Source organism: Trichosurus vulpecula, chromosome 4, assembly GCF_011100635.1.
Source record: "Trichosurus vulpecula isolate mTriVul1 chromosome 4, mTriVul1.pri, whole genome shotgun sequence".
In the NCBI taxonomy this organism is placed as follows: domain Eukaryota; kingdom Metazoa; phylum Chordata; class Mammalia; order Diprotodontia; family Phalangeridae; genus Trichosurus; species Trichosurus vulpecula.
The window spans coordinates 64,716,407-64,739,270 of record NC_050576.1 but is presented as its reverse complement, the minus strand read 5'-3'; the positions used below and the strand labels follow the sequence as shown (position 1 = coordinate 64,739,270).

Below are 22,864 nucleotides of genomic sequence, written 5' to 3'. Positions count from 1 at the left end.
GAGGCCATATTTGAACTCAGGAAGATGACTCTTTCTCATTCTAAGGCCAGTGATCTATGCTCTATGGTGCCACCCAGTTCCCCAATAAAATCATAAGTCATGATAAAGCTTAAAAAAATCAGCAGTATTAGAAACCAAACAAAGTCTTACACAAAGGATCATAAATTTAGAGCAAGAAGGGATTTTAGAGGTAATCTACTAGCCCTACCTCTTTCATTTTACAGGTGAGAAGACTGAGAGCCAGGGAGGTTGAGTGATTCACCATTCACCATATGTAGCATGCAGTAGAATGAGGATTTGAATCTAGGTACCCTGAATCTAAATCTAATGTTCTTTCCATTTTCCCATGAAAATATGATGTGGGTGCTTACTAAATACTTATCACATTGAATTAAAGATGCCTCTGCTTTTGCCCTCCATCTGTGTTGTGGTCGTTCAATTGTTTTGAGTTGTGTCTGACTCTTCCTGACCCCATTTGGAGTTTTCTTGGCAAAGATACTGGAGTGGTTTCCCATTTCCTTCTCCAGCTCATTTTACAGATGAAGAAACTGGGGCAAACAGGGTAACTTGCCTAGGGTCACAAAGCTGGTAAGTTTCTGAGGCCTGATTTGAACTCAGGAAGAGGAGTCTTCCTGCCTCCAGGCCCAGTACTCTATCTACTGTGCCACCTGATTGCCCCTATGCATCAGAGTAGAATCCTATAAAATACAGATTTCTTCGTTTGATGGTTACCCACTGTTTCTCTGAAGAGAGCAGAACTAAGCTCCTTGAGGTCAGTCTTTCCATCAGTTATATCTTTATAATTCCCTTTATTAATATTTTGAATGTTTTTTGAACTTGAAAAGCTGAGTGAGACCACTTTAGATGATATTTAAGTCATTTCCTGATAGCACACAGGAATCCTAGGATCTGTTGGAAGGAAATGGTAGGAAGCAGTAATAGCCAGCTGCCAGTAGCAAATATCCTCCCTCCCTTTGACATTATATAATGTCACCATGAGTCCCTATTCCTACCCCCTTCAGGAGTCTCTTCTAGAAATTTGACCTCTTCCTAGCCTCAGTGAATATACTCTCATGGGCAGAGGTTGTCCCTCCTCCCTTCCCTTTTCTAAAGAACCCATTGGACTGTCCAGTATTCACACATCTTTTTGGGGAGGAGAAAGGCTAAGGAAAACACATGGTTCAAAATATAACCATATTCCAAAATTGACATAGGAGAGGGATCTTAGAGCCCCTAGGGATGCTTTTTGGGCCCTGGATAAGGCCTGCTGGTGAAACATCTTACTGCTTGATGACTCAGTGAAATCTGATGACCCAGACATTTCAGCTGAATTGCATAAAGAGCTCATAGTGGTAAATCACTGAACCACACATAAAATCAAGCAGCCTCTAGGAATTTCAGTGGGTTGGGAAAATCAACCTTGAACAAAAAGGGGATTGGAATTTTCTTGCACCTTCTTCTGCTTATCCCTAACTCCAATATGATTCCTGTAATGCCTAAGGTCAAATGTTGCTGGTACATATCCATGTCAGGGTTTAAAGAAACAAAAACAAATAAGCCACAGGCAAATCTCTTTGGTGTGATTAAGTACTTTCTCCTAGTATGTTCAGGACTCAAGTAAGCAAATAGAAACAAAGTCAAAAAATGAAAATGTTTTATATTACCTACAGAATTCCAATGATGCAGGTGACACCCTGTCTACAGAAGAAGAGAAATCCCATAAATAATATCATAGGGAGTGGTCTGAAGCATATAAAGACTAAGTGATGTGCTTAGGGTTCAACAGCTAACTTCTTTATACACTAGACATCCCATGCTATCTTTCTTAGCTTTAACATCACCTCCAAAACAGCAGTGAGGTTTATCTCTAGCCTCAAACACAAACAAGTTGCACATACATACTTGAAAAGAGTTTCAGCAAATCCAAGGCTCACCTGGAAATGAGTTTAGTGGCATGTTAGAGAGTACGTGATGACCACTGCAAACCATAACTGCATCAAAGGTAGCTGACTCCTCCTTCCCATTTCTCTCAGTAATAACATCCCATTTGCCAGTAGAAGAAAAATTGTCATGTTTTTTTACATTGCGCACAGTAGTCTGGAATAAATGGGAAAAAAAAAATTCTGTTATTCACCAGTTTTCTTGAGTAGGGGTCAGCAAACTTATGCCTGTGAGATAAATCTGGCCTGCAGCCTGTTTCTGTATGGTCTACTGCCTGGTTTTTTTTTTGTTACCCACAAGCTAAGAATGGTTTTTATACTTAAAAATAAAGTTTGTTGGGAGTCAAGATGGTGAAGTACAGGGAGGAACCCAGCCAAACTCTCCCAGCATTTCCCTCCAAACAACTTTATAATAACTCCTCACATAAAATTTTGGAGCAGTAGAGCCAACAAAAGGTCAGAGTGAGACATTTTTCCAGCCTACAACAATGTAGGAGGTTGGCAAGATAGGTCTATAACACCAGGGCAGAATCTTGCCTGAGGTGTTGCAGGAGCACTAGTCGTGGGCCTTGGAAGTGGCTGAGAAAGTGGCACAGGCAGCAGCAGCAGTAGTAACAGTTTTGGAATTCTCAGTCCAGAGAAAGCAAGGGGGTCAGACAACTGGTCAGAAAGAAATTACCAGGGACCCTTTGCTGGCATTGGGTACAGCTGGTGATGACTGGCAACTCTATTGCCCATGCATAATTCTGGGTTGCAGTTCTAGGGCAGAGAGGAGTACCTTTGGTTGGTCACAAGGGAGGAGGGGCCCTGGTCACAGTTCCAGGACCAAGCAGAGTGCTAGTGCTTGTGGCTGCAGAGGATAAGATCTCTTCCTGGGTAAAGACCAGAGCATAGACCAGGAGATCAGTGACCTCACCTCTCCCTGAACACACTCACTTTGGAAGCACCAAAAACTTGCAGATCTCCAGAACTATCTCTGAAAACAGCAGCATGAAAAGCCTAAAACTTGGGACAGTGCCTCCCCACCTCCAGGTGAGCTAATTCCAACTTTAACATAAAGTTCAAAGTCAAGAAATAGACTGGAAAAATAAGTAAAGAACAACAACAAAAAAACTTGATCATAAAAGGCTACTGTGTTGGCAGGGGAGACTAAGACATAAACTCAGAAGATGACAATAATGTGAAAAGAACTACAAACAAAACCTCAAGGAAAAATGCTAGTTGGACCCAAGTCCAACAAGAATTCCTGGAAACATTAAAGAAAGAGTTAAGAATACTTGTGGAAAAATTGGGAAAGAAAATAATTGCAGGAAAATTATTAAAAGAGAATTTACACTTGGTAAGAGAGGCAAAAAATACTGAAGAAAATAACACCTTAAAAAAACAGAATTGGCCTATTGGTGAAAGTGGCATAAAAATTCACTGAAGAAAAGCACTCCTTAAAAAAGCAGAATCAGCCAAATGGAAGAAGAGGTATAAAAACTCACTGAAGGAAAGAACTAGCAGAATTGTCTAAACAGAAAAAAAGTACAAAATCTCACTAAAAAATAATTCCTTAAATATTAGGATTGGGCAAGCAGAAGCTAATGATTCCAAATGACATCAAGAAACAATAAAGCAAAGTCAAAAGAATGGAAAAAATATAAGAAAATGTGAAATATCTAATGGGTAAAACAACTGGCCTGGAAAATAGATCAAGAAGAGATAATTTTAAAATTATTGGACTACCTGAAATCCATGATCAAAAAAAGAGCATAAGCATAATTTTTCAAGAATTTATAAAGGAAAACTGTCCTGATATCTTACATCCAGAGGTTAATCTAGACATTTAAAGAATCCACCGATCACTTCCTAAAAGAGATCCCAAAATGAAAACTTCCAGAAACATTATAGCCAAATTCTGGAGCTCCCAGGTCAAGGAGATAATATTGCAAACAGTTTGAAAGAAACAATTCAAATACTGTGGAACCATATGAATGATAAATCATTCCACATTACAGTGGAAGCCCAGTACATATGTGTAAAGCTCCCTGCCCCCTTTAACAAACCTTTGGACTCCCCCATTTGTACACTGATAGGCCCTGAACAAAGAACAGGAAACTCTTAAGACAAAGGATGGGAAATAACTCCTCTCCTGCTGGAGAAACATTAACCTGGCCAGTTCTTAGGAATGAGGGGGGCAGGGGTGGCTCCCCTCTCTGGCAGAAAAAAAAAACTTTCTTTGTTCAGAGTCCTCTAAAAATCACCATGTGAGCAAATCACATTGGAACCTCACCCACAGAAAGGATGCTTTGCTTGGAATTACATTCAGAAGGATCAACCAAGGAGGCTGTAAAAGGGGTTCCCCAGCTTCGGAAAAGCCTTGGGTGCAGGTGCTGAATGTGAAGTGTATGTCGTATATTGTGTGTGTGTCCTTTGTCATTGTTGCTCCATTTGTAGAAAAGAGAGGGATTCCCCAGCTTGGAGAAACCTTGGGAAATGGTGTTCCTCTGAACAGGTGTTGCCTCTATGTGTCTGTGTCTCTATCTTTGTCACTGTGTTATCTGTGTAGTAGGAATTGTTAAATAATGTGGTTGCAGGGTTAATAGAGTATTTCTCCCGTCTTTCAACAAAAAACTTTGTTCTGTTGGGAGTGTGCCCTATTGCGAGCGTGAATCCAAATCTGAACGTAACCTAGCTTAATCAAACACCATAGTCAGGATTTTTAGCAGCTTCTATGTTAAAAGAGTAGAGGGCTTAGAATATGATATTCTAGAAGGCAAAGGAGCTAGGATTACAACCAAGAATAACTTACCCAGCAAAACTGAGTATAAGCTTTCAGAGGAAAAAATGGATATTCAATGAAATAGAGTATTTTCAAGCATTCCTAATGAAAATGCCAGAGCTGAATAGAAAATGTGGTATTCAAACACAAGACTCAAGAGAAGTATAAAGAGGTAAACATGAAAGAGAAGTCATAAGAGACTCAATAAAATTTAACTGTTTACATTTCTGCAGAGGAAGATGATACTTGTAGCTCCTAAGAATTTTATCATTATTAAGTAAGTTAGAAAGAGTCTACATTGACAGAGGGCATGAATATGGGTCAATTATGTTGGGATGATCTAAAAAAAATGAAGAGATGAGAAAGAGAGATGCCTTGGGAGAATGGGAAGAGAGAGGAAGAATAGGGAAAATTATCTCACATTAAAGAGGCATAAAAGGAAGAGCTTTTACAATGGAGGGGAAAATAGGGGCATAGGAGCCAATGCTTGAACTTCACTGTCATCAGAATTGGTTCAAGGAGAAAGCCCCTGGAAGAGCTGGCACTTCAGGCTGGACAGAAAAGGACAGTGGGACTGGATTCAGCTCTTGAGCCATAGTTTGCCTAGACCATATCTATATGGCTTATTACAATAGCCCCTTCACCAGTCTCTCTGACTCTAGCTTCTCTCTGATCCCAACAATCCTTCACAAATTGTTCAAAAGACTGTTTCTTTTATCTATGTTCGCAGTACATATCATGATACCTGGCACATTGGGCCATTGCATGCGGTCATAGATTAAGAGGCAGAAAGGACTTTAGACTTGCTCATTTTACATATGAGTAAACTGAAGCCCAGAGAAGTGATTGTTATACAGATAGCAGGTACCAGAACCAGGCTTTAGACCCATATCCAGTTTCCAAATATAGCCCTCTTTCCTCCATACTATACTGTCTCTAACTGGTTGTTTTCTCCTAGAACATCCATTCTAAGGAAAGCATGCAGGCTAGCCATATTTTCATTCTTCTCTAGGCTCCACTCCTGAGTCTCTGGACTTTCTCCACCATCCTATAGAAGTCTCCTCACCCTGGAAGTTCACTCCACCCCCATGGTCCCTTCTTCTGATTGGACGGTTCTCCCTAGAATCTCCATTGTAAGGAGAGTATAGAAGTTAGTCATATCTTCCTTCTTCTCCAGGCTCTACTTTTTTGTCTCCCTGGTACCTTCTCCCTCCCTTCCACTCCCTAGAAATTTAGCTTTCTAGAAGGTATCCAATTATGGGAGGCAATGTGGCCTGAATTGCCTTTTCAATTATCTTCCTTTTATGCATTATTTTTCCTCATTAGAACGTATTGAGGGCAGAAACTTTCTACATTATTTGTGTTTGTATTTTCATCTCTTAGCACAGTGTGTGGCACATCACAACACTTAATAAATGCTTGTTGATCACTCTAATTTCACTATTGCCCTGCTTAACAGTCTTGAGTGGTTTTCTCTGGCATATAGGGAACTGGCATATAGGATCAAAACAAACTTCATAGCTTGGCTTTTAAGACCCTTCAAGATAGGACTCCAACCCATACCTTTCCAGCTTTATCTCACACTATTCCCCTTTATTCATTCTGTATTCCAGACAGACTAGACCACTGGATGATGTGTAATCTCCTCCTACCCTCTGTGACCTCTCAGCATTCACAAAGCATGCACCCTATGCCTAATGCAGTCTCCTTCTACATCTTCTTCCATTAGCTGAAATCCTTCTCTTCCTTTAAGGCCCAGCTGAGGTGCCAGCTCTTCTAGGAGGTTTCTCACATTAAGTCAGCAACTATTATTTGCCAGGCACTATGCTCAGTCCTGGGGATGCAAAGAGCCAAAAGCATGGTCCCTGACCTCAAGGAGTTCACATTCTCATGGGTGAGACAACATGCAAACAACTATGTTACATATAAGATATAAATAGGGTAAATTTGAGGTGATTTTAAAAGGAAGGCAGGGATAAGGGAAATAAAAGTAGGGGAACCAGGAATGACCAATCCTTCCTTAGAAGGAGTCTGAATCTCTCCATTTCTCCATCGTATTCTACTTTATTTATAATGACTTGGGTACATGTCCTATCCCTACTAGACTGTAACTTTCTTGAGGACAAGAACCATGTCATTTTTCATCTTTGCATCCTCAGTGACTAGCATAATTTCATGTACACAGTAGATAATTAATAAGTGTTTGCTGAATTGTCCCATATGCTGTTCTGGCAGGAGAGTTGAAAGGCTTGATGGCTTTTTCTCTGAGTCAACTTCAGATTTATTAGAAAAGAGACTGATGAATGAGTTCTCCTCAATTCTTAAAATATTAGAACAAGAAAGGATTTCAGAGAACATCCTGTGGAGGGATTCTTAATTGGGGATCCATGAACTTTATTATTAAAAAAATTGAAAACTATTTCAATACAACTAGTTTTCTTTGTCATTCTATCTATTTCATGCATTTAAAGATGCCATTCTGAGACAGTGCCCATAGGCTTTATCAGGCTACCGAAGTGGTTCATGACCCCAAAAAGCTAAAGAACTACTGATCTTGTTGAATCCTTCACTTTAACCTTGAAGAAAGACAAGCAAAGAATGGTGAAATTATTTGCCAAAGGTTACGTAGCTTACTGAACCAACAGTAAGGTCATCATATATAGAGCATTTGTTAGATGAAAAAGACTAGTATTTTGCTATACTTCAACAAATAGTGTTGCATCTGGAATTGCTCTTTTAATCTACAGTTAATGACTATCCAGTGTTTGCAGGATACTATATTAAGACCTGGGGAAAATGTAAAGATAAGAAAGTAATGGCTTTTTCCTTTGGGAGATTACCTTCTGGTTAGAGAGACAGTAGCGATTAATCAATAATGGCCAGCGCTATGTTTGGTAATATAGGTAAGGAAGCTTTTAAAGAGCAAAAGCCAGGTAGAATCCTATTTAAATGATCTTGATAAGAAATAATTGTGACACTGTACATACATCTCATTAAAATAAAGAGTGCTACTTGAGTGTTTTCATTCTTCGAGGGAGTCATGGTTTCATTGGTGTGAGCATGATACTGATGGAGATTAGAAATGGGGGTGGGGGAGGAGGGAAAGAGGAAGGGAGGCAGAGGGAGAGGAGAGGATGGAGAGGAGAGGGAGTTTTTCTTTCTTTGGTTATTGGTTTAAAGCTCTGAGGAAGGGTTATAAAAGCTCCACATCTTGTAGTGATATTGGCAGCACTAAATATTTATAAATTGCCATATTATAAGTTATGCCAGATATGTACAAAGTATTAAGTAGCCCTTCAAAGTTTCCCTCCAGTTTGAGCTGACCCCTGGCCCTGCCATAGGATTTAGAACTAGAAGACACCTCAGAAACCATTGAGACCAACCCGCTCATTTGCAGATGAAGAAAGTGGAGACCTTAGACATTCAATGACTTGTTCAAGGCCACTTAGGTGATTAATGGCAGAGTGGGAGTCTACCTGTGGGCTTCTGACTCTGGAGTCAGTGTTTCTTAGGTGTCTAAGGTGTCTTAGCTGTCTAAGTAGTGATTCTTATAATTTGAAGTCTTCTTTGTGTTGCTAATCTGGTTGTGTATGCATATGTGTGTGTGCACATAGGGACATTCGGCCAATTTATTAGTCATTATTCTAACTTAAATTGTTACTTACCTTCCAGGATGGTTGTGATGAAAAGTTTTGTTAAACCTTAAAGTACTGAGCCATTCGTGGCTCAGTAATGAGAACCATTATGGTTCCTTGAGGACAAACCACTTAACTTTCTAGAACTTCAGTTTTCTATAAAATGAGGCTGATAAGCATGCTTGTAGCATCTCCCTCATAGAGGTATTTTGGAGAAGGCGTATTGCAAAGTGTTCTATAAAGTCCTCATACTATGTCAATATGAACAATGATTAAAGAATGGATTTAGTCATCAGATTTCCAAGACACCACTCATATGGCAGGATTTCATGGAAAAGAGAGGGCAGAGAAACAGCTCATTCATGTGATTTTTAAAACAATTACCTTCAGTGGGAGTCAAGAATAGTTTAAATAAGAATAACATTTATAGAGTGATTTACAGCTTCCCCATACACTTTCACATAATTTGCTCATTTGAATCTAAAGGCAATCTTGTGAAGTAGATAGTATAAGTATTATTATTCCCATTTTAACAGATGAGGAAATAAAGCCCCAAGAAGGGAAGAAATGTGAAGTTAGCAAGTGATGGAGAAAACACTAGTTTTCTGAATCCCAGTCGTTCTCAAGCCACTATATAATACTGTCTCCTACAATGGAAATTGTAATTAAATGAATGGCCTTCCTTTTCACTTCCTTTCTTCCTCTCTCAGGACCCAGTTCTAGTATCTCTCCTGATCTCCTGTCCTACATTGTCAGTAGCCTTTTGGACATTTTTAGCTGGATGCCTTACAGACCTTGCAAACTCAACATATTCAAAATGGAATTCATTATGCTTTCCTCCTAATTGTTGCATTTTTCTTGCAGGCATCAATATCCTTTTACATTTCCAGTTTTTCTACAAGAGAGATGAGATGAGTTATGTATGGATACACACCTAGATGGTGGCTGAACCAGGATTCAAATTTGACATTTTTTATTCCTAGTTCAGTTTTTTTTTTCCTCTAGGTCTGTTCTCTCCCCACTTAGCATCTTTAGCAGAGAGCTTAGCTCTATTTAAATATAAACAGAACTTAAATACATAAAACCTTCCTTCCACATATAGAGTACCTGAAACTGAATATATTTTAGGAGATCAAACTTTTGGGCAAAAATCCGGAAATATTCCAAGAGCTTAGAGTTGTGTAGGAAGTTTGGGAAGTCATCAGGCATTGGGAAGTCACTGAAACAGGACATTTCTTTGCAGGTATTGGTGATAACAGACTTATAGATACTGGCTCGGCCTTCCTCCACTTCTTCCTATAGACAAAAAAAATGAGTATTGATTAAAATGAACATCAAACATTCAAAATGTGGATAAATTGTTTTAAATAATGGCAGGTCACAATTATATAGCAATTTAGAGTCAGTGCGGCATTGTGGATAGAATACTGAACATAACATTCATCAATCATTCAATCAATAAACATTTATTAATTGTCTCCTATGTGCCATGTACTGTGCTAAGTGGTGGGGATAGAAAAAGAGGCAAAAACAGTCCCTGTCCTCAAGGAGCTTACACTTTACTGGGTGAGACAACATGAAAACAAATATATACAAAGCAAGCTTATACAGGATAAATAGGAAATAATTATCAGAAGGAAGGCAGGAAGATCTGGGCCTGATTCTTACCTCTTAAACCTAAATAGCTATGTGATTATGGACCAATCATGTAAACTTTCTGTACTCTAGTTTCCTAATCTCCAAATGGGGATACTGACACTATACAACTGACCTCATAGAGATTTTTTTCCTCCCCATTCTACAGATGAGGAAACTGAGGGGCACAGAGCAGTTAAGTGACTTGTAAAATCATAGATTCATAGCTCTTTACAGTCAGAGAGAGCCTTAGAGATCATCTGACCTAATCCTTTCATTTTACATGTGCTCTTAGAGGCAGGAGGAAGGAGTCAGAAGTTTTAGGTTCAAGTCTCATCTTCAGCACTTAACTATTCATGTGATGTGTTACCCAAGATTACGTATCCAGAAGGCGGCATACTAGACTTGAACCCAGGTCTGCCAAGTAACTGTGACATTTCTTTAAAAAAAATGAAGACTTTTACGTCAATGAAAGAGACACTTCTCAACAAGACCCAAATACTTTCCTAGCAGCCCCCACTCCAAAATGCAGTCTGCCAAAAAGTTTGTTGATTGTTATCGGAAAGGAAGGAGGAAAGTTTTAATTTTGATAGTATAAAATTGACCATTGCATCTGACCACAGTTTTATTGCATTTATGGATTTATTTTATTTGTGTTGTAGTTCCGGTGTATTTTTTGACTGCTTTCTTTAGTACAAAGTTCTTTCCATGACAACTTGAAATCTCCCTAGTTTTTAACCAAAAAAGAAATCTAATTTGTTGGCCCTGGACTACATGCTTGGTCCATTATACTTCCTTCTATATATAATGATCCTGGAGGACACTGTTCACTCATAAATTAAAGCTATTCTACATTCAGATGATAAAACAGCTAGACTTCTAGATACCTTGATTTGTTGTTATTCAATCGTTCAGTCATGTCTGACTTTTAGTGACCCCATGGACATGTCAGTTTCTTCTATCCTCCACTATCTCCCAAAGTCTGTCCAAGCTCATGTTTGTTGCATCTATTACACTGTCCATCTCATCATCTGCCATCCCCTTTTCCTTTTGCCATTAATCTTTCCCAAGATCAGGGGCTTTTCTTATGAGTCCTATCTTCTCATTATGTGGCCAAAGTATTTAAACTTCACCTTCAGTGTTTGACCTTCAGAATAGTCTGAATTAATTTCTTTAAGGATTGATTGAGTTAACCTCCTTGCTGTTCAAGGGACTCTCAAGTGTCTTCTCCAGCAACACAATTCAAAAGCATCGATTCTGCGGTGCTCAACTTTACTTATAGTCCAACTCTTACAGTCATACGTCACTACTGAAAAAATCATATCTTTTACTCTATGGACCTTTGTCAGCAAGGCAATGTCTCTGCTTTTTTCATATGCTGCCCAGATTTGCCTTGGCTTTCCTTCCAAGAGGCAAGCATCTTTTAATTTCATGGCAGCAGTTGCCATCTGCAGTGATCTTTGAGCCAAAGAATATAAACTCTGACACTCTTTCCGTTTCTTCTCCCTATATCTGCCAGGAAGAGATGGGACCTGTTGCCAAGATCTTAGTTTTTTTGTTGTTAAGCTTCAAGCCAGCTTTTACACTCTCCTCTTTTACCCTCATCAGAGGCTTCTTAATCCTTCTTCACTTTATGCCATCAGAGTCATCTGCATCTGAGATTGTTGATATTTCTCCTGGCAACCTTAATTCTAGCTTTTGATTCATCTAGCCTAGCATTTTGTATCATGTGCTTTGCATGTAAGTTAAATAAGTTAAATATACAGCCTTATAACACTCCTTTTTTATCTTAAACCAATCAGTTGTTCCATGTTCACTTCTAACTGTTGCTTCTTGGCCCATATACAGGATCCACAGGAGACAATTAAGATGATCTGATACTCTTTGAGGACTTGCCACATTTTATTGTGATCCACACAGTCAAAGGCTTTAGTGTAGTCAGTGAAATAAAAGGAGTTTGTTAATTGCTCCTCTTTAGGACTGAGATGTAAACTGATATTTTCCAATCCAGCGGCCACTGTTGAGTTTTCTAGATTTGCTAGAACACTAAGTACAGCCTTTAACACCATCATCTTTTAGTATTTTTTTAATTCATTTATTTATTTATTTATTTTTAGTTTATGACACTCAGTTCTACATAATTTTGATTTCCGGATGTTCTTCCCTCCCTCCCCCGCTCCCTCCCCAAGATGGCATGGAATCCCCTTCTAGTATTTTAAATAGCTCAACTGGAGCGCTATCACCTCCCCTAGCCTTATTGATAGCAATGCTTCCTAAGGCCAACTTGGCTTCATTCTCCAGGATGTCTGGCTCTAGGTCAGTAATCACACCATCATGGTTATCAGTGATGTTAAGATCTTTCTTGTATAGTTCTTTTGTGTATTGTTGCCACTTCTTTATCTCTTCTGCTTCTGTTAATTCTCTAGGCTTCATCTTTCATATTACCAGGAACAATTTATTTAAAAATAGCTTGATTCAACCTCTAGAACTCATGTGCTTCTAGCACAGAATTGAGGGAACCCAGGATCACTTTTGCATCACAACAGGGCATTACACCAGGACTTTAAGGAAAGTTCCTGGTCTCTGTAATGAAAGCAATCACTCATCCCCTATTCAACAATTTGTAATGGGTGACTGACCAATAAGGGCCCAATCCTTAAAGTATATGTTTGTTACCATCTGGGTTTCAATCTAAACACAAGGAACTCTGGGGAGCCTTCTTTAAGCCATGAAGGATAGAGGGGCTGGTGATATGTCATAGTGAAAAGTTTTCTGGTTGGCTCTGGAGCTAAAGGACCAATAAAAGAACTCAAACTGAATCTGATTATGAAAGGATTGCCTTTATTGTGTCTCTCTCTTCCTTGGAGACTTTTGAATGAAGACAATTGTAAGCTACTAGGTGAAACAGGCTGCCTTATCAGGCTGGGTGGGAACCTAGCCATTATGTGTCCTTGAGTGCATGACACTTTTGTGAATATGTATTGTTTATTTTTTCTGGATTTTAGGTGATGAATAATTATCTAGAGACAGGGTCCCCTTAGTGATCAAAGTGGGTAGTAGCAAGAGCTAGGTAAAGACTCGGCCCTACAGAGCCACCTGTTTGACCTGGTAGCTGAGATACTGAGCCTTTCAAAGTACTAACCTTGCTATATGAGGGAGCAGTATGTCATCAAGCAATGAAGTTGGACGAGATTCCATGAAAGGAGAAAAGGACTCCTCGGCGCAATAGGTACCCCTTGGCCACACATATTTCTTAAATGGATGGATGCCTCACTTACTTTGGATTTAAGTTTAAGCTTGCTCATTCCATGTACCAGATATGTACAAAGGGGGATAGTATTATCCTAATTTGGGGGGGGGTATTATTTGTACTTCTGTCCTTGCTATAGCTTCTAAGTAAATATTCCTTTGTAAATGTCAATTGATGTCAATTGGGTAATCGATATTAGGGGCTCATGAGTGACACTATTAGAATATCACAAGCCCCTAGGTTTATTCTTAGGACTCTGAAGGGAGCAGGAGTCATTGCCCTTTGGGGACTCAATCTGGCATTTTAATGAGAGTTAGAGAAAGTTATTCTAGAGGGGATGCTACACAACCAGCAAGCATCTATTAAACACTTGCTTTGTGCCAGGCACTGGGATAGGTACTAGTGATACAAGTAAAGTGCTTTGAAAATTTAACTGTCTGTCTATTCATCTATCCATCTAGCATCTAGCCATTCACCTCTCTCTCTCTCTCTCTCTCTGTCTCTCTCTCTCTCTCTCTGTGTGTGTGTGTGTGTGTATGTGTGTGTGTGTGTGTGTGTGTTTATCTATTATCTATGTAAAATTGAAGATAATCTCATAGGGAAAGCAATATCATTGGTGGTGGTGGGGAGACTGGGGAAAGTTTCCTGCAGAATGTGGGATTTGATATGCTTTCAAGGTAAGCCAGGAACTTCAAGAAGTGAAGGTGAAGGTTAAAGGGGAGAGCATTCCAGGCATGGGGGACAGCTAGTGAAAAATCACAGAGTGAGAAGATGGTGTGTTTTGTGCAAAAAACAGCAACAAGGCCAATATCTCTGCAGTATAGAATATGTGTAAGGGGGAAGTGCAAAACGACTATAAAGTAGGGAGGGGCAAGGTTGTGAAGGGCTTTAAAAAATTTAAAATGAAATAAATTTTTAAAAAGTGAGGTAGATAATTTTGTATTTGATCTTAGAGGTAATGAAAACAGGGACTCGCTTAAGCTCTCCCCCAAATCCCTCCAACCACCTGTCAAAAAGGACTCTAAACAAATTCTAGAGGTACAGAATCCATAAAATAACAGAGAGAAACAAGTCTCCAGCCCAAGACAGCCTGGATGGTCACTGGGAAGGATCTATTGCACCGTACTAGGAGCAGAGCACAGCCCAACGTGAGCTGTGCCAGAACAGACCAAGCCAGAGTAGACCTGATGGAGCAGGCCTCAAGGCCCTAAATCACTGAGCTGTGGCAGTTTCCAGACTTCTCAACCCACAAATGCTGAAGACAATGGAACAGGTCAGTGGGAAAACTGTTGGACCTGGATAAGAGAAGGGCATGGTCTGGCCCCAGCCTTGGGGTGGCAGAGGTAGCTGCAGTGGCGGCAGCAGCAACAGCAGCAGCGGCATTGGCTGCTTCCAACACCAGGCCTACACAGTGGGGGGGAATGAAGCAGCTGATCAGAGCAGGAGTGCAGAGATTGCTTTGCTGGTGCTGAGGCAGGATTCTCTTGCTTTGACCTGCTCGTATCTGGGTCACAGTCCTCGTTGTTGGTCCTGGGGTGAGGAGGAACACTGATGTGGCAGAGCTTGTGGTGGCTGTGGAGAGGGAGTCCTCCTGGTAGTTACACAACAGAAAGGAATGCCTGCACTCACAGACCAGAGCACAGGCCAGGACAGGAGTATCATACCACCTCAGAATAGAAGTAGCTCTGAAAACAGCAGCACAAAACCCCTGAAGCTTGGGACAGAGCACTCTCCACTTGGGAAGCAGTCATACCCTGACAAAGATCTCAAAAGTCAAATAATTGGCTGAGAAAATGAGCACACAGTGTGAAAGGATTCAGACTATAGAATCTTATATTGGTGACAAAGAAGATCAAAACATACAGCCAGAGGTCAGCAAAGTCAAAGATCCTACAAAAGCCTCCAAGAAAAATATGAATTGGTCTCAGGCCATGAAAGAGCTCAAAATGGATTTGGAAAGTCAAGTAAGATAAGTAGAGAAAAATTGGGAAGAGAAATGAGAGTGATGTAAGAAAATCATGAAAAATGAGTCAACACCTTGCTAAAGGACACCCCCCAAAATACTGAAGAAAATAATACCTTAAAAATAGACTAACTCAAATGGCAAAGGAGCTCTAAAAAGCCAATGAGGAGAAGAATGCCTTGAAAGACAGAATTAGCTAAATGGAAAAGGAGGTCCAAAAGACCATTGAGGAAAATACTGCCTTAAAAATTAGAATGGAGCAAGTGGAAGCTAGTGACTTTATGAGAAATCAAGAAAGTATAAAACAGAACCAAAAAAATGAAAAAGTGGAAGACAATGTGAAATATTTCATTGGAAAAACCACTGACCTGGAGAATAGATCCAGGAGAGATAATTTAAAATGATCTTGGAGGTAATAGGGAGTCATTGGAGTTAATTGAGTATAGGATTATCAAGTTCGGACCCAAGCTTTAGGAAAATCTCTTTGGCAGCTGAGTGGAGGATGGGTTGGAAAAGGGAGAAAGTTGAGGCAGGGAAACTATTCAGAAGGCTATTTCAACAGTTCATGTGTGAAGTGATGAAGACCTGTACTAAGGCTGAAGTAGCATGAGTATGTAGAAGAGGACATATAGGGGAGATGTTGTGAAGGCAGAAATAATACTTACCAACAGATTGTACATGCGGGTGAGTGAGAATGAGAAGTCAGGGGCGATACTGATATATTGAGCCTAGGATGACTAGGAGAATGATAATATTCTGCATAGTAATAGAGAAGTTCAGAAGAGGGGATAGTTTAGTTTTTGTTGTTTAGTTGTTTCAGTCATGTCCTACTCTTTGTGACCCCGTTTGGGGTTTTCTTGGCAAAGACGTTGGAGTGGTTTGCCATTTCATTCTCTAGCTTATTTTATAGATGAGGAAACTGAAGCCAACAAGATTATGTGATTTGCCCAGGGTCATACAGCTAGTAAGTGTCTGAGGCTGGATTTAAACTCACAAAGATGAGTCTTCCTGACATCAAGTCTGGCACTCTATCCACTGTACCATCTTATATAAATTTGTGTTTGTGTGTATGTGTGTGTGTTTTTATATGGTGTTGGTTATATCCATCCAAAGGCCAAGATTCTATAATCTCTCAAGTTAATTAAGGACTTCTTTCCAAACTTTTGAGATGGTATCATTGAGGAACTCCTGAAGGCCTCCTTTACATTCTTTATTTGTACCTTATGATTACATGTAGACCTTCTGTGACTTCATAAGCTGCATTGGCAGGCAGGGGAGGCACTCATACCCTGAACAAAAGGAGGAAGCTGGGAAGTCATCCTTGAGGACTCATTCCCACCTCCAAACTGCACAGAAGATAATTGCCTTGGAGATGTACATCCTAGGTCAATTGGAAATAACATCCTTCTAGGAGTCTCATTTGGATGCATGAATTCTGTTTTTGTACTCCTCCTGATTTCCCCTCATTTGGATGCTGGCTTACTATATAATCACTAATTTGGAGAGCCATTTATCTTCAAATGTGGGAATTAAAATGTGTAGGAGAACTTGATTAAATCCTTTGTTCATTTTTAAAGAAAAAAAAATCCCACGTACCTAGAAAATGGCACTATTTTACTCAGATAATCAAACAACAAGCATTTAGTAAGTGCCTCTTATTTGCCAGGCACTGTGCTGCAAAGAACAAAACAATTAGTACTATCAAATCCCTTACATTTTAATGGGAGAATATAACCCAGCCTCAAACTCTTACTAGCTGTGTGATCCTGGACAAGTCACTTAACTCCTGTCTGCCTCAGTTTCATCATCTGTAAAAGAGGGATAATAATAGCACTTACCATCCAGAGTTGTTGAGAAGATAAAGTGAGATAATATTTGTAAAGTGCTTTGCAAACCTCGAGGCACTGTATAAACACTATCATTGCCGTCTTCATTATTGTTATCATTATTTTATGTTTTCAAAATTGAAAAATGCAAATAAATACAGATATGAAATTCCATGTAAATAGACATTCTGGTAAAAAAGTCCTATTTTTAAGGGGGAATAATTTCAAAAATACATTCTGAACTTAAACACCAAATAAAATGGTTATTTTCATATACAAGGTAAAACAGAAAATTAATATTGTATAAAAACTAAATCTCTATTACATAGTTTGCCTTTCTTTTAAAATTCATAATAAATTCAATATGTAACTTTTAAAACTGTCTGCTTATTTGTGTTTTCTTCTAGCCTTTGTTTTTTCTCTTCTGTGCATTTTAAAAAGTGAGGCACTATCATTTTTGACTCACCATAGTAAGTAGAAAGGGGAAGGTGGTCAAGGAAAGAGGAGTAAGGAAAGGTTGCCCACAAGCTTCTGATGACCTCATTTGGGCAATGCTTTTCACACTTGAGGAAGTCTTCGAAGAAGTGTGAAGCTTGTTCTTATTATCAAACAACATTCACCATGGAATAAAAGCCTTATCTTTTCTTATGATTTAAATCCAATATTGACTGTGAATGATCTAAATTATTTTAGAGCAAAAGTCTTAACCTGGGGTGTGTGAACTTGTTTTTTAAAACATTTTTCATAATTGCATATCAATATAATTGTCTTCCTTTGCAATCCTGTATATTTCTTTCTTAGATGGGATTCCTCAGAACTCTCAAGTACTCCCTGACACTGAAAAGGTTAAGAATCCCTCTTCTAGATAAAACTTCTCAGTTACTGAGATGGGGTGATCTATTTGCATATGGATTTTAGAAAATAAATCTGTTGTTTTGAATCATTGCAGTGGTGCTCGACTATTCACAACCCCATTTTGGGGGTTTTCTTGGCAAAGATCCAGGAGTGGTTTGTCATTTCCTTCTCCAGCTCATTTTGTAGATGAGGAAACTGAGGTAAACAGGGTCAAGTGAGTTGCCCAGGGTCACACAGCTATTAAGTGTCTGAGAACAGATTTGAATTCATGAAGAGGAGTCTTCTTGATTTCATGCCCAGTGCTCTATTCACTGTTCCACCTATTTGCCCTCAAGTAAATCTGGGAACAGATTTATGAAAACAGAATGGTATGTACACTGTCAGATGTGGTCTTGGTATGGATTATTTTTTGTTGGACTGTTCCTTTGTTACAAGAGAGAATTCAGTCTTGTCGGATAGAAAGTGGGAAACAATTATCATGTACAGACAAAAGGTAAAATGTATTTCTAAAGAAGCAAGCCTGAGGAGTCCAGCACTTCTGGAAGGATGGTTTATGTTGTTTGGACCACACAGTGGGATACATCAATTCATAAGCATCCCTAAGAGGACTTGTCAAAGCTAGAAGAATGTTGACTTAATAATTCTCACTCCAAAACTTCCTTTTTTTAAGTATAGAAATGGCATTCACTGATAGCAGTTAGGACCACAGCTAGTTAGGTCTCCATAAAACCTAACCAGTGTCATCTCTTGGTTATTTGTCTACAAGCCTTTCTTGCTGGTTAGAACAACAAACAGAATCCTAGCTCAAAACTGGCCAAAGTTTGCAGTTACTTTCCAAAACAAACAGAGGTGTAAAATGATTGTTTTTCCCTGAACTGAGTTGTGAAACTTCATTTCTACCCACAGCTGCATGTTGTTATCCATGTTTTCTTGCCTTTGTCCAACTTCCCACAGAGGCTGATCCAAGCCCCTTCTCTCCTAAAGCCTCCATTACCTTTCCCGTGTTCCTGTCTCTCAGCACATAGTCTCTCCTCCTATTTTCCTAAAGAAGTTGAGGCCATTGGTTGCATGCAGATTTTTCCTAGGGCAATGTGACTGGGACTTTATCCTAGGGCATCAAAATTTAGAGGGCATTGACAGCAGACAGTGGCCCTTACCTGTCTTAGCACCTAGTCAACAGAAATGGTTCATTTAAATAGGAAGCCTCAAGAGCTTCCACACTCCTCGAGGCCATTTCTAGCCCCATCCCCACCTCTCCCCAAATAATCTCAAAGTGGCCTGCAGTCTCCCTTCCTGACTCCCTCCCACTCTCCTCCACCAACTTTGGTGCTTTAAAATATTTTCTTCTCCCTTGTTTTCTATGACATTGCTTTCTCCTGTTGCTCTTCTTATCTGTCTGATGGCTCCATGACATCTACCTGAGTACTCTTCTCATTATCCTCTATACTATCTTCTATGGTGATGTTATATATTCCCAAATCTCTCTGTATAGCTCTAAATCTCCTCTCAACTCCAGCTTCACATCTATAACTGTCTGTAGCATTTATTAAGTTGTTTTCAGTCATGTCTGACTCTTCATCACCCCATTTTTGGAGTTTTCTTGGGAAAGATACTGGAGCAGTTTTGCCATTTCCTTTTCTAGTTCATTTTACACATGAGAAAACTGAGACAGAGTTAAGTGACTTTCTCAGGATCACACAGCTAGTAAGTATATGAGGCTGGATTTGAACTCAGGTCTTCTGACTCCAGGCCTGGTGCTACATCCTCTGCCACCACCTAGCCGCCCTGGTGTAGCATAGCATAGTAGATAGAGTGCTGCCACTAGAACCCAGAAGACCTGGGTTCAAATCTTACTTCAAATACTTACTGGTTACATGACCATGCACAAATCAGTAACCTCTCTGGGACTCAGTTACCTCATATGTAAAATGAAGGTGTTGGAGTTAGTGTCCTTTAATGCCCCATCTGGCTCCAGATCTATGTTGTCTCACCAGCACCTCAAACTTAAGCACTACAAAATAATTTCATCAGATTTTTCCCTCATCTTGTTCTTCTTCCTAATGTCTCTGTTGATGATACTAAAATACCAGAGGGTCAGACTTTGCATTAACTTTGATTCTTTTTTCTCCTGCACAATCATATCTAATCAGTTGCCATATTCTCTACCCTTCTGTCCATTTGCACTGCCATCACCCTTGTGTAGCCTCTCCTCACCTCCCATTTGGACTATTGTAATAATCTCCTGATTGACCTCCCCATCTCCAGTTTCTGTCTCCAATCCATCCTAAATACTGCTGCCAAATTAACCTTTCTAAGGCAGAAGATAGACCATGTCCCTTCTTTCACCTAAACCTTTGATAGTTCCTTATTGATTTATTAATCTTAATAAGCATCATTATGTTTAATAACATTAAAACCATTTAAATGGTGGCATTTACTAACATTAATAAATCCATATTTACTAACATTAACAGATATTGACTCATTAATCAATAAAATAATTGATTGAGTACCTTATCCTGGGACTCAATCAACCAACAAACATTAAGCACCTGCTGTGTGCCAGTCACTGTGCTGAATGCTAGGAACACAAAGACAAAAGCTCTCTGCCCTCAAAGAGCTGATATCTATCCGGGGAGAGAAATGTGCATAGAAATATATGAAATACATACAAAATATTGGGGAGAGGAAAAAGGTCTAGGGGACCTAGCATCTAGGGGAAGCAGGAAAGGCTTCATATAAAGATGGTACAGGAGATAAATCTAGAAGAAACTAGGAAGTCTAACAGGTAGAGGTAGGGAAGACATGCATTCCAGACATGGAGGCTGAGAGGAGTGTTATGTACGAGACAGTCAGTGAAAAGGCCGGTTTGACTGGACCACAGAGTTAATATAGTATAAAGAAAGATAAGTCTTATCTTCTTTCAAAGCTAATTTTACCGAGATGTGACCTCCTCCACAAAGTCTCCCCTGATGGCCCCAATTGAAAGTCATTGCTTCCTCTTCAAATTTCCCTGAAGCGTTTTGTCTGGCTGTCTCCATTGGCTCCACCACTTCCTACCTTGCATTCTACTTAATCTGTGTATGTATCATTCTCTTTCCCACTAGTGCTTGTAGAATGTAAAAGTTCCTTTTGGGCAGAGATGAGCTTGTTTAAATGTTTGTATCCCCAGAATCTAGTAGAATGCCTTGACTTAATAAATATTTGTTAAATGAGCAAATTCCATGAATAATAACTTTGTTGAACTTTCCCAAGGTCTAGTATGAGAGTATGGCCACATGAAATCCTCAGGACATTTTAATAGGAATAATAAAATGATGTGTTTTTTTTCAGGTGGTGGGAGTCTAGTGTTCTTGTGAAGCATGTTCAGGTATTAGGGTCTGAAGTATTATGACAGCCATATTTAAGAACAGCAGTTGGGCTCTGAATGAACTAAATGTGATGTTTTAAAGCTTGTACTCAGAACAACATCAAAGCTAAAATGTTATTTATAAACGAAATCTTTTCTATTGAGCAAGAATCATTAGGAACTATGCCCTTGGCAAGTTTTGAAGTGGGAGTTACTTACATAACTTATCCTCCCCAAATGGAAATATTTCATAAAGAACAAAAATTCTTGTCTCTTCAAGTCCTGATAATTTTTACTGAGCTAAAATGATTTATCATTTTCATTATATTTTAAATTAGATTTAAATAGGGTGATAGAAGTAGGTGAAAGCTCCCATAGTAACTGGCAGTCCTCCCTCCCCCCACTTTTTTTAAAACAAGGCAGAAGAATCATAGCTTAAAAGAGAAAGAGACCCTCTCTCCCTTTCTTCTATTTTTCTCCTTTGGCTTAACAGAGGAAAGATGATAGAATCATAGTATGTTATAGGTGAAAAAGACCTTCAAAGAACCCCCTCATTTTATAGATAAGACTCTGAAGTTGCATGAATTTTCCTAAGATATATGGGGAGTTAGCAGCAGGACTAGCAGACTAGCAACATGTCTCCTGACACCCATTCTATCCATTGTAAAAATAGTTTATTCGAGCCGTCAAAATTATCTAGTAAGGTAAGTGATTGTATATCATGTATAATCATCCCTGTTTTACAGATAAGTTAGCAGCCTCAGAGAGGTTAAGAGTGACTCACACTTAGGGTCACGCAGCCAGTAAGTATCTGGTTGGTTGTTGTCCTTCATTCTCAAAGAGGACCGAAATGATATCACTATGTTGGAGTCAAGGGATGGTATGTCTGACTATGGCTGATCAGACCAACATAACCTTGGAAGGCTCTACCACAGGTCAGGCACAAATAGTCCATACGAACATTTAGAATGGCAATATCTAAATTTGTGCATCTCACTTTTCTTTTGAGAGTAAGTATCTGAGGAATAGGTCAAACCCAGGTCTTCCTGAATCCAAGTCCCACACTTGATACACTGAGCTATGTTGCCTTTGAGGGCCTTCTAGATCATTGCTGTCCAAATCCAATAGGGTAGGTGAAGAAACTATTAGAACTAAGAAGAGTAGCTTGGATATTCAGAATACCTGTAATGACTGCTAGCCTCTACATTATTCTTGCTGTTCAGTCTTTTAATCACATCCAACGCTTCATGTTCCTATGGACCATAGCACACCAGGTGCTTCTGCCCTCCATTGTCTCCCAAAACCTGTCCAAGCTCATGGTCATTGCTTCCATGACAGTATCTATCCATTTCATTTACCCTCTGCCTAAAGGAAATAGGAATTTTTTAAATGGAAAAGAGAAGATGCAGAAGGGACATAATAGCTATATCTTAGTAATGAAAGAGCTGTCATGGAACTAGGCATTTAACTTGTTTAGTTTGGCTCCAGAAGACAGAGCCAGGAATTTTAAAAAGGCAAATTTAAGCTTTATGTCAGGAGAAAATGTCCTAACAATTAGAGCTTATCTACAAATGGAATAGGCTGCTTTGGCAGGTAACAGGTTTCCACCTATCAGAGGTCTTTATGTAAAGGTTGGAAGGCCATGTT

The 22,864-nt window shown here is 39.4% G+C and overlaps 1 protein-coding gene across 3 annotated transcripts in view; it reads right to left on the bottom strand.

The window, feature by feature from the left end:
- LOC118848637 (dimethylaniline monooxygenase [N-oxide-forming] 2-like) overlaps positions 1-22,864 on the bottom strand; it is a 50,771-nt gene that overhangs the window by 10,822 nt on the left and 17,085 nt on the right. For all 3 annotated transcript variants that reach the window (XM_036757626.1, XM_036757629.1, XM_036757628.1), the window contains 2 exons: positions 9,447-9,635; positions 1,935-2,097 (listed from right to left, as the gene is read on the bottom strand). In XM_036757626.1, the coding sequence (XP_036613521.1) occupies positions 1,935-2,097; positions 9,447-9,635 (352 nt within the window). The remainder of the gene's footprint in view (positions 1-1,934; positions 2,098-9,446; positions 9,636-22,864) is intronic.